Source organism: Cucurbita maxima, unplaced genomic scaffold (assembly GCF_002738345.1).
Source record: "Cucurbita maxima cultivar Rimu unplaced genomic scaffold, Cmax_1.0 Cma_Scf00006, whole genome shotgun sequence".
NCBI lineage: Eukaryota > Viridiplantae > Streptophyta > Magnoliopsida > Cucurbitales > Cucurbitaceae > Cucurbita > Cucurbita maxima.
The window spans coordinates 2,149,928-2,161,686 of record NW_019272022.1 but is presented as its reverse complement, the minus strand read 5'-3'; the positions used below and the strand labels follow the sequence as shown (position 1 = coordinate 2,161,686).

Sequence of the window (11,759 nt, the reverse complement as noted above, 5' to 3'; positions counted from 1 at the left end):
GCAACAACTTAGATAGGATATAACTCCGTGTAAGAAGAATTGGCAACTAGTCGCTAGTACATTTTGAGTCATTTCAGGTCTAGTAGGCATATATATGATTTTGCAGAAATGACATACACATAGAAAAGATCGGTAAAGTAAAGCATTAAAGTGATACAACACAAATGATTTAGCATGCAACAAACATGTGGCCATGAGCAACACGCTCTGAACAAGCATGACCATGACATTTTACCCGTAAATTTTTACCAAACGAAGCCAAGCCAAGTTACAAACAAGAAGAAGATCCCATATAAATCAGTCTTAAAGAAAAAGTATAGAGTTGAAGAAGGAAGGAAGGTCAATAGAGAATAATTTTATATATTTTTTCCTTCAAATCCAAACCACAAGATATGAATATTCTAAAAAGAAATAGTAAAGCAAAGCATAAACCCATTTGAAATCAAGAAATCTAAACCAAACAGATCATCAATTTGAGTATCAAAACCATGTTCTCATCCTTCAACAAACCCTACAAAAACCCATTCAATCCATTCAAAACCTGCTTCAAACCCATTTAACGATCTCAAATGGCCAAATTAGGGTTTGCATTTGGAGGTTTGTTATGGGCAGTAATGGCGTTGTCGTTGCACAAAAGTGAAGGCACTCAGTTCATAGTTGGAGGAGCTAATGGCTGGGGAGTTTCAATGCCACAAACCTATAATCAATGGGCAGAAGCTAACAGGTTCCAAATTGGAGACTCTTTAGGTATGTCCAAATTTCATACCTATCTCTTTAAGTATATGTAATGGTTGTTTTTTTTATCGGGATTTCCCTCTAGGTTTTTTAAAACTCTTCTGATAGGGAGAGGTTTCCACATCCTTATAAAGGTGTTTTGTTCTCCTCTCCAACCGACGTGGGATCTTACAATCCATCTCTTTTGGACCGAGCGTCCTCGCTGACACTCATTCTTTTCTCCAATCGATATGGGGGTGTTTCGTTCTTCTCCCCAACCGATGTAGGATCTCACAATCCATCCCCTTTGCGGCCCCGCGTCCTCGCTGGCACTCGTTCCTTTCTCCAATCGATGTGGGGGTGTTTCGTTCTCCTCCCCAACCATTGTGAGACCTCACAATCCACCCCGTTCGGGGCCGGCGTCCTTGCTGGCACTCGTTTCTTTCTCCAATCGAAGTGGGACTCCCACCAAATCCACCCCCCTTCGGAGCCCAACGTCCTTTTTGGCACTCGTTCTTTTCTCTAATCGAGATGGGACCCCCACTGAATCCACCCCTTCGAGACCCAACGTCTTTATTGGCACACCACCTCGTGTCTACCCCTTCAGAACTCAGCCTCTTCGCTGGCACATCACTCGGTGTCTGACTCTGATACCATTTGTAATGGTTCAGGTCCACCATTAGCATATACGGTCCTTTTTATGCTTTCCCTTTTGGACTTTTTTTTTAACTCATCTGCTGGGGAGAGGTTCCCACACTTTTATAAACAAATAATGTCTCGTTCTCTTCCTCAACCGATATGAGACCTCACAGTATCATTTAAGTAACGACCCTTATCATGATCATGCAGTTTTCAACTATGCTGCTGATCAAGACTCGGTGCTTCAAGTGACCCAAGATGCCTACACCAATTGCAGCATCCAAGCGCCAATCAAACAGTACTCCGATGGCCATACTGTTTTCCAGTTTGACAAATCAGGGGCTTACTATTTTATCAGTGGAAACAAAGCCAATTGCCTCAAAGATGAGAAGCTGGTGGTGGTTGTTTTGTCTGATAGAACCAATTCAACCACTTTGCCTCCGCCAGCCTCAGCTCCCTCTCCTGCGCCACCAAATGATCAAACTTGGGCGCCTTCTCCTTCGCCGTCAGGGTCTAACGAAACCAACCCGTCTCCGCCGCCGAGGACGGTTGAGATCAGCCCATCTCCTGCGCCTTCTGTGCAAGAGGCTCCGCCGCCGCCGCCGCCGCCGCCGCCGAGGACGGTTGAGATCAGCCCTGCAGCTCCTATATTGCCACCTCCAAGTCTTGGATATTCGATCATTCCGAGCAGCATTGGCTCCATTGGAGCATTTGTTGCAGCTGCTGTTATCTTAGCTTGAAGGAAGAGATGCTATTTTACTGATATATCTACATATGTAAATGTGGAAATATTTATTTAAAATATTTTAAAAACGATCTCATGAACTTAAGTGTTTATATCAAAAATTGAAAACAAAACTGGAAAAATAAATAACGTGAAATTTAAATAAAACAAAGAAAAGAGTAAAATAATGCGTTCACGTAAAGGCTACTGTGATGTCTCACATTGGTTGGGGAGGAGAACAAATCGCCCTCTGTAAGGGTGTGGAAACCTTCACATAGCAGACGCATTTTAAAACTTTGAGAGGAAGCCCAAAGAGAACAATATCTACTAGCGGTGAATCTGGGTCGTTACTACCTTAACACTGGTTTGATGGTCTTCATGATGTTCTTATACATACCTAAAATGTAAAAATAGCACATGACTTACCTATTTTATTAAAAACACATGCAACATGTGCGACTTATCCTTTTAAAACATCATAGCAAGACTTTATACAACTTTTAGTATGAAAAAAGTTGGATGTTTAATACTTTTCTACACATGACCCACACGTACAACCATGGGTTCACCAAGCATGCTCGCACACCCCTTGGGTCTGGATCGTTGGGCTAACACTCATACCACATAGGTAAAGGACTTGCATACATCATGACAAACATAAATGTCGTAAATCATAAGTCATAATGTACGTGTCTTTACTCATCATCATAGAAAAGTATTCTATTGCACGTGAAACACAAATATTCATGAGGTCCCCATAGTTTATAATTATGCATAATTTATGATGCAATACAAACTTTTATTCATCTATAACATAATAAGTTTTTAAATTATGCGTACATAGTTCCTAAACATTTTTTCGGGTGTCAAAAATTGTTTAAATATATCATTCACGAGTTTTCCATTCCTATCCCCAACAGTTTTTCGCTCCCATTCACTCCCTCCATTTTTCAATTAAATTAAAATTCTCCACTCGATTAGGACAGAGTCCAATAGGGATGAACATCTTTACCTGTGATTCATTGAAATAGTCCCATCATAATTTTTATATTTAGAGATGAATTAAAATAATAAAATTTTTAGGTGGCCTATGAGATATATATTTTAGTGATATTTTTACATTAATTAACTATGAAGGAATATAATGGCAATTTTTAATGATCACTCAATTTGAACTTCTAATTATTTAGTCGAGAATATTATACTATTTATAATAATTTCGATTTAAAAAATTTCTTTTTCATCTTAAAGATTTCACCGCTCGAAGTCAAGGTACAAGGAAAACTAGTTCAAACAACGACAATCAAACCCCACAAATCGAGCTAAGCAAAACACGTGACAAACCCATAACAAGACTCCCAACTACGTGGAGCAACGAGCAACCACATTTGTCAAAACAACGCAACAGGTAGACAAAAGGGAATGAGCAGTCGACCCATGAAGCTAAAGATTACACCAAACACGACATCAACGACGACCCATACGCTCGTGACAAATCCATGCTATCTTAAAGGACCAAGTAAAAATTCAATCTATATAACCTCTCTAAGATAACACCCGCCCAAAGAATAAATCTTTTCAAATAAATCAAAATAATTATTTATTAACTTCTCCAAAATGGTCAATGATTAGGAGTGGTTTAATACTTAATTAACTAAAACAAGAACAAAAATAGGAAGTAAGCCTTAATTAATAGACTAAATTTATCTTTAATTAGATAATAAGAAAATCCCACTACCAATATTATATAAATTCTTCCACATCTTATTGGGAGTCATATTATTTTTTAAATGGAAGTTGGATAAGGTATAAATTATTAAGAATAATTATATTTTTAATTTATCAACAATTTTATTTATTTCTTTTAATTCAAAAAATTTGACCAACCAACCCATACAATTGAATTTAAATAAATAAAAACTTTATTGATTAGATTGGTTCATGAATTTCTCTCCAAATAAATTAGGTTGGACCGAACCAACTTTTAAACTTGAGTGTATATTATTTTTATTTAAAATAAATAAATAGATGCTTTATAAACTGACACCTTCTTTTATTTTTTCTAGGACGTGCATGTAACAGTCCAAGCTCACTGCTAATAGATATAGTCCGCTTTGACCCATTACTTATAGCTTCATGATTTTAAAACGTGTATGTTAGGGAGAGATTTTCCCACCCTTATAAGGAATGTTTCCCTCTCACATCCTCGCTGACACACTACCTGGTCTCTGGCTCTAATACAATTTGTAATAGCCCAACCTCACCGCTAACAGATATTATCTGATTTGACTCGTTGCACCGTCAGCTCAAGATACTTTTTCTTTTTTGAAAAAACATTTAAAATGTAAATTACTCCTTTTTTTTTTTTTTCATATTAAAATACAAAAACAAAATATTCTTATAGAAATTTCTCAAGTCCATTATTTAAATAAAGAAAAATTGTTGGACCTATTATGGAATAAAAAAACAATCAAATTGGAAGGAATCTTCAACAAAAATTTTCTTTTAGTCCTCCTATTCTACAAAATTGCTGGTTGCACCCTATTTTGTATAAAATATGAGTTCTACTTTTATAATTATGTAATTTTTTTGGCCATTTTTTTTATTGCTTCATATTTTCTTTTCTAAGAACACAACTCTAATTTAAAATTTAAAATTTAAATATAAACAAAATTATTTGAGTAATTAAAATAGTTTATATTAGAGGCGTAAACTGGATTGAAAATTTTTACAACCGAACAATTGAGTTGAGAACACCCTTTATTCGACGAATAACTTCATATGTGGTGTATGTTATACTTTTCTTGTTGAACGGTAAATTTTTTACAGTATAATTTGGATATCTGACCTTTTGATTAAATATATATATGTTTTAATGTGAAACTCGAGTAAATGAGGGATACATGAATGAACCAAGATAATATCTCAACAAAAGTTATTCTCGGAATAGGACGACTAAGAAAAACTTTTAAAAAATTAAAAGTTACTGTGTGTATACCCGTGCATTTTCTTTTTTGGTAGCTCAATCATAAAAACTTCAAAAATAAGCCGACTTGCTTTGGAGTAATTATATGTTGAATAGTTTTCTATAAATTTTCTCGTAAGCATAAGAACGATGACAAAGAACGTTAAGAACACTACAAACGTTTGTATTGGTCTATAGAGATAGTATTCACTTTTAGAACTAATTGAAGATTGACCATATCATAGGAGAATGTCCAGTGTCAAATGTCGAATCAGAAGCATGAGGCATTTGAACATGAATGTCCATAGATTAATATAACTTTTCAATGTCAATATTTATTTTTCATTTGTAACGCCACATGCCCAGAATTTAGATTCCATAGTTGATAGACCCCAGTATTCTCCTACATTCGGGATGACATAGTCACCTTACCTACTCCTAGCTTCTAAGAGCGAAAATATCCAATGAATTGAGCCACCGAAAACGAAAGTGCACTTTATTTGTATAGGTAGTAACTTTCAGTTCTTTTAAACCCTTTTTAGCATTCTATCCTCAAATCCGTTTTCATTCAAATATGATCCTAGTTTATTTATATACCCTCATTTACTCACGTGTTACATACCCACCAACTTCCACCTAGATTCGTTCTCGAACTACATCTTATTGGAAGACACATCGCTCAACACTATTTGTAATACCCATATCCAAGATTCAGATCAAGACGAACCTAAGAAGGTAAATATTTTAATGCCTTGATTTGATTACAATAATGATACACCAAAGTGTTAGACATTGTATCATACACAATAGCCTTCATCCAATGAATATGCACATAAACAAGAGAGAGAGCAATTATTGAGCCAAATAATTTAGTACCATACACAAAGGTACCAAGCAAAGCCCTCTTTTCTTCAACTCTTTGTACTCACTTTCAATTCCAACTAAACCCATTTCTCTTCTCTCATTTACCTGCCCAAAATCACAACACTTCCATTATTTTCTTTTTTAAAAGATTAAAATATCATTTTAGTCTCCGTACTTCCTCAAATTTTTACCTTTATCTGATTCTCGTGGTGTCTCGAGCTCTTACTGAAGAAAGTTGAATCAGAAACCTGCATATTTTCACGTCCAAGAAAACCCATTAGACAAAACCCGAGATTTGTTAACTCAAACTAGAATTCGGAGAAATTTAATCATTTATTCATATTTTTAACCATTAAAATTATAATTAATACATAATTTAAATTTTACCTTTGGACTGTTAACCGGAGAGCTAGCTGTATCCTCCAAAGCTTCATCTTCAACCAACAACTCTTTGATCATCTTCCTCCTCTTGAAAAGGTTGATATGATCTTTGCAGCTCAAATTGGGATCCATGACAGCTCGGTCGTTGTCGCCGGGTAGTTTGTGATCGGCAATGGAGGAGGCGGCATCAGCGACGGAGTAGCTTTGATCGGGCGACATATGAGAAGAAGAGGAGGCAGGATAGTGAGCAGGGTGGTGGTTGGTGTTGGTGTTGAGGAAATCTTGGAAGTAGATGGTCCAGCCACTCTCCTCCGGCGACTGATTGCCGCCGTGGCAGACGGAGTTACTGGTGGAGTTTTCTTTGGCCATAAAGGAAAGAGAGAGAGATGAAGAATGGGGTTTTGAAGGGAAGTTATAAATAATGGTATGTAAAGTTCCAAAATTGCATCTTGGTCCCTCTTGTTTTAGGAAATTCGCAGTTTGGATATATAGGTTTATTCTTGCTATTAAGAGATAGAAAATTTAATTTATTTACTTTTTAATAAAATTTAAAATAGGTGATGGTCGTAAATATAACGTCTCAAAATTTTTAGATATTCATGACCAAGAAATACTGGATTCTCTTTCGGGTAGGCCCGAAAAGGAGAAGGAAGGCTAGAATGCCAATAGGCGTTTATTATTGAATTCACCCGACCTGATAGTACCTCATTTTTGGAACGTCCAGTGCCAAAGTCACTGAATGGGTAAGTCGCCAATTCCTAAAACGGACTATATTACTTTATCTACTGGGTTACGGGTGGGCATTTTACCAGAGGTTTCTATTGTAATGAATTCTGATTCGGCATTGATGGCCCTGATATCTACTGTGATATGACCACATTACTTACTTTTTGTTTCTAGAAGTGAAGACTATCCCTACAAACTTTTTAACATGTTTTGTCATCACTTACATGTTTCGTGGAAAATTTCCCGAAGGTCATCCTATGGTTCCTGTGATTTAGGCACCCAAAAGGAAGATGCACCGCTCCTTATTGGTATAAATAGTTACTTTTAATTCTAGCTTTTCTTAGCCATCTTCGGCTCAGGATCGCTCTTTTCGGATATGGTATCGGTTCATTCATGTACCTCTTATTTACTCAAATGTCACATTGAATTATTGTTTACTTTTCTATAAAAAAAAAAAAAAAAAACAATTTTGATTAAAATAATGCATCTTTCAAAGTTATGCATCGAAATCGATATATTGTTTTTTTTGGGATTTTCCTTTCAAGTTTCCGCTCAAGGTTTTTGGATTTTTCCTTCTGGGTTTCCTCATTATGCATCTAGTATGGAGAGCGTCTAACCCTACTCCAACGAGTGTTTCACACTGACTAGCTAGAATACTGTAGCAACTTAAGACTACAACTAGCAGATATTGTTCTCTTTAACCCGTTACGTATCGCCGTTAGCTTCATGATTTTAAAATATGTCTATTAGAGAGAGGTATCAATTTTATGCTTAGTTTTTTTCTTCTATAGTCGACTGAACTATCAACTTTTAATGCGTTCGAGTTAATTACTGTAACAATTAATGTTACCATCGTTTGACATTATGTGGGGACAACTTTATTTTACTATTTCTAAATTGAAGTCATGATTTGCGGCTCTTAATGTCAATCATTTGTTGAATACAAAATTCTTATTTTCTCCCAATGTTTTACTTTTGCAACTTCATGTCTTTTTCAACCTTACAATTCACGAGAGAACATAACTCAGCTATAATTGACGTGCGTTTTTTTAGGTTGGAATTTACCATATTCAGACCCCATTTGTTACACACAAAAAATAATGTTAAAGTGTATCATAATGTAATAAATATTCATGATTGGGACGTTTATTTTAGGAGTATGATTTATGTGTTAGAGATTTACGTATGACGAAAATGCCCTCAACAAGAAAATTTAATATTATCGTTCTACTAGATATTCTTATTAGAGCTATAAAGTGATTTAAAGATTTAAATATATATACAAACATGAACAAGAACTATGATAAGATTAGGGTAATTTGGGAAATAGAAGAGGACATGAAGCGTATCCTATCCCAAGCGGTTCAAAGATTAGGTGACTCCAGTTCTTAAAAAGAGGAGAATTGCAGCGTCGGGATAAACAGACATGGACGACATTTAATTTTTCTTTCTTTTCTAAGTTGTCATACTTTTTAAAGAGGGGTTTTAATGCATGAATGAAGGGGAAAATTCTCTTTGTAGAGAAGACTCGTAAAGATTCATCGATTTGTGACCGTGTAACAGTGTAGGAAATGTAGCGGAATATCGGAGGGTATAAGTACTGAATCCAGATTTCAAATTATGATCGGAATCTTGGGTATGCACGGTTACATAAATAATCTTAATTTTTATTTTTTTTATAATAACAAACAAATTTATTTATTAATTAAAAACCAAATTATTTATTCAAACGAATTTCAAATGTTAAAACGACAAGGCCCTGGTGTTTTTTCAGAACATTTTTTAAGGAAAATTTGGATGAATTAATGATTATCATATTGACTTCAGATAGAATAATATAATAAAAAAATATAAAATATTAGCTGAAACGAAATTCGAATTATGTTTTTTTTTTTTTTATAAAGTTGTGTCGTACCTGCTGACGAGGAAATTTAAAAATTATTATTATTATTATTATTATTAAATTAGTGACTTTCATTGTCAAAGGTTAAAAAACAAAACATAATTATTTTTGTCTAAATCAATTTTTAATGAATGGTTTTTTTAAAAAAACATAAAATTTAGAACATAATTAACTAACTTTTCCACGTCATCAGATGCCCTAAACTAAATAAACAAATTCCCACTTTGAATTCAATACCAAGAGAATCCAAGCATAAAAATTGGAATGTTCTTCTAATTATTATTCTTTAAAGTTAAAATTTAAGTAATTAATTAAAGAAATGTTTAAAATTTATGTTCTTTGTTGAAAAGTTTGAGTTTATGTGACAAACGATAGAAAAACATGTTACAAAAGAACACGTTTTATGTTCTTCTGTTAAGGATATTTAGTACTGAATTATATTTTATCAGATATATCATATTTGATATTTTATTATACACGGTTCTTTCATTTATTACTCTTTCCATATTCTTATAATTTATTTGATTATAAATAAGATAACTTTCACACCATTTAGTGACATGCCAATCACTACCATTATTTTCAATTCACATGATAGTGAGGATAAAACACGTGAATACCTGACAAAACATCTTTCAATTCAACGTATATGTTTTCTTTTGAGTAATTTTATGTTGGTGACTTCGAAAGAATTTTCCTAAGATGTATTGGAGTGAAGACAAAACATGCTGAAAGAACTCGTGTTGATTTATAGGAACAATTTTCACTCTTAAGAAACGAGGAGTAGGTAAAGTAACCATGTCGCAATGGATGCAGAATACCAGGGCACATAGACGCTGAATCCCGGGTATGAGTTGTCACATGATGGTTCTAAAAGACTTTCAAGAATTGATAGTTACTACAGATACTGATAACGTGCACATTTCTTTATGGTGGCTCAATCATAGAAAATTATTTTTGAAAGCATTTTCCAAACCCGTATAATATTTTAATATTTATCATAAATTGATTTTATTATTATTTTGTTCTAATTCAGCATGATGTGTAAAGAGTGATGAATTTCTTTAATTTCTTTATAAATTTGTATTATCTTTGACTTTTGATCTTTGACTTTTTATTTCTTTTATGACATTCTAAGTTTGGAAGATTTACTCAGATTTGGTTTGATTAAAATATATCAATACTAATTGCTATGTGATTAGTTTAATAAATGGAAAATTTATTAAAATTAATCAATAGTGATGCAATTTAAGTATTTAGATATTGCAATAATTTTACGAGAATTATTAAAGTGTTCGAAAGTCTATCCATCAAATAGATCTTATTTTATTTTCTTCTTTTTAACCGAGTCTGTAATAACCCAAAAATAAATAAACAAATAAATAAATAAATAAAATAGTTAAAATAATAATAATAATAAATTAATAAATTAATAAATTAATTAAAATTAAAATTAATATATATATATATATATATTTCCCTACCTCTCTCCACTAACCTCTCATCCCTTCAACAATTGCAGATTTAGAGATTTTTGTCAGTTATTACTGTAAAATTTTATCTCAGATTTCCTTTTCGTTTATATAGTTATGATTATAAGAAATTAATTTAGGATCAAATCTTCTTTCATATCTTAACATGTTTGTAATAATCAGATCACATATATAATTGATTAAATTTTTGTTAGCATTCTAAGTTATACGAAATAAGATTATAAGTTAGATTGAATAAAATTTTAGTTGGCAGATCTATAAACTAAAAGATCGTAGCCAATGGACTTAAAATTGGGCAGTAATATCGGTTTACACAATTGAAAACTACTTACAGATGAAAATAATGAGAGAGAGAGAGGGAGATTGAGGAAAGATTTGTTGAACAGGATTTAACAATAAAACAGTAAATATCAGAGAGGGCAGTGAGCTCCTTTCAATTTTGTCTAACAAAAAATATCAGAATTTTATGATGGCCAATGTAAATTAGGGAAGTTTGAACTGATGTTATGAGCTCGTATAGGTTGGCTCGGATTTCAAAGAACGGAATCGAACTTTCATTAAAGATATATTTGTGACAACGACTTAAGCGAGCCAGGTAAGTGACCTTACTATCGGCATGGTTATATTTGATGTTGACACGTGCCATGTGATTCTGCACGTGTCATGTATATTGATATGTGTGAATTGTCTGTGAATCGATATGCTTCCTATATGTTATGTTATATTATAATATGTGGATTGTATGATAATAACTATGGTACGATGTGCTCAAGGATATGTTTGAGATATGATACGAGAAGGATGCACAAAACGAAATGTAACGATAGGAGTAAGATACGTTCATGAAACGTTAAGGCTAGGTTACATACCGGAGTGTTATGGATAGGAGAGATTGATGAAAGAATACAGTTAGGTTATGGGTAGAAAGTGATAGGTTTGTGATAGATTGATAGAACGATAGCGTTAAGATACGTTCTTGTGATGATATGACTAAGGTACGTTACGTAATGATATGTCTGTGATAGGTATAAGAACGTTAAGGCTATGGTAAGCTGGAGAATGATATGACTATGAAGTGTTTACGTTATGACTTGTTTATGATATGATACATTCTATGCTAGATTATTGTGCTTAAGTACGTAGTCATGTGAACGTGAATGTATGCTATGTATGCTGTTTAGTCTGATGTGATGTGTAATGCATGTAACGATATGTTGTTCTTGAATGGTTATGACATGATTGTATGAAATGTTTGAATGTAAACAGCATGAATTGTATGATATGAAATAAGGTAAACTGTTTGGAATCATAACCCCAATAGGAATATATATGAAATGTAAATTGAAAATG

At 33.5% G+C, this 11,759-nt stretch overlaps 2 protein-coding genes across 3 annotated transcripts; one reads left to right on the top strand and one right to left on the bottom strand.

Annotated features, from left to right (window-relative positions):
• The first annotated feature begins 486 nt into the window (after positions 1 to 486).
• LOC111480665 (early nodulin-like protein 3) lies at positions 487 to 2,199 on the top strand. Of its 2 annotated transcripts, XM_023125826.1 has the most exons (3): positions 487 to 747; positions 1,564 to 1,919; positions 1,962 to 2,199. In XM_023125826.1, the coding sequence occupies exons 1-3, from the start codon at positions 570 to 572 to the stop codon at positions 2,091 to 2,093; spliced, it is 666 nt and encodes a 221-aa protein (XP_022981594.1). In that variant the 5' UTR covers positions 487 to 569; the 3' UTR covers positions 2,094 to 2,199. The 2 variants fall into 2 exon arrangements, with proteins under 2 accessions (XP_022981594.1, XP_022981593.1); XM_023125825.1 differs by having other exon boundaries at positions 488 to 747; positions 1,564 to 2,199.
• A 3,571-nt stretch (positions 2,200 to 5,770) lies between these two features.
• On the bottom strand, positions 5,771 to 6,694 carry LOC111480691 (vascular-related unknown protein 4-like). Its single transcript, XM_023125857.1, has 3 exons — positions 6,294 to 6,694; positions 6,098 to 6,154; positions 5,771 to 6,011 (listed from the first exon to the last, which is right to left on the bottom strand). The coding sequence occupies exons 1-3, from the start codon at positions 6,654 to 6,656 to the stop codon at positions 5,895 to 5,897; spliced, it is 537 nt and encodes a 178-aa protein (XP_022981625.1). The 5' UTR covers positions 6,657 to 6,694; the 3' UTR covers positions 5,771 to 5,894.
• Positions 6,695 to 11,759: the final 5,065 nt, after the last annotated feature.

Excerpts from the sequence above, each read along its gene's own strand:
- LOC111480665 (XM_023125825.1), top strand. The coding sequence starts at position 570 with ATGGCCAAATTAGGGTTTGCATTTGGAGGTTTGTTATGGGCAGTAATG. Across the intron at positions 748-1,563 it reads CCAAATTGGAGACTCTTTAG|TTTTCAACTATGCTGCTGAT; the intron begins GTATGTCCAAAT and ends ATGATCATGCAG.
- LOC111480691 (XM_023125857.1), bottom strand. The coding sequence starts at position 6,656 with ATGGCCAAAGAAAACTCCACCAGTAACTCCGTCTGCCACGGCGGCAAT. Across the intron at positions 6,155-6,293 it reads CTCCGGTTAACAGTCCAAAG|GTTTCTGATTCAACTTTCTT; the intron begins GTAAAATTTAAA and ends GAAAATATGCAG. Across the intron at positions 6,012-6,097 it reads ACCACGAGAATCAGATAAAG|GTAAATGAGAGAAGAGAAAT; the intron begins GTAAAAATTTGA and ends GATTTTGGGCAG.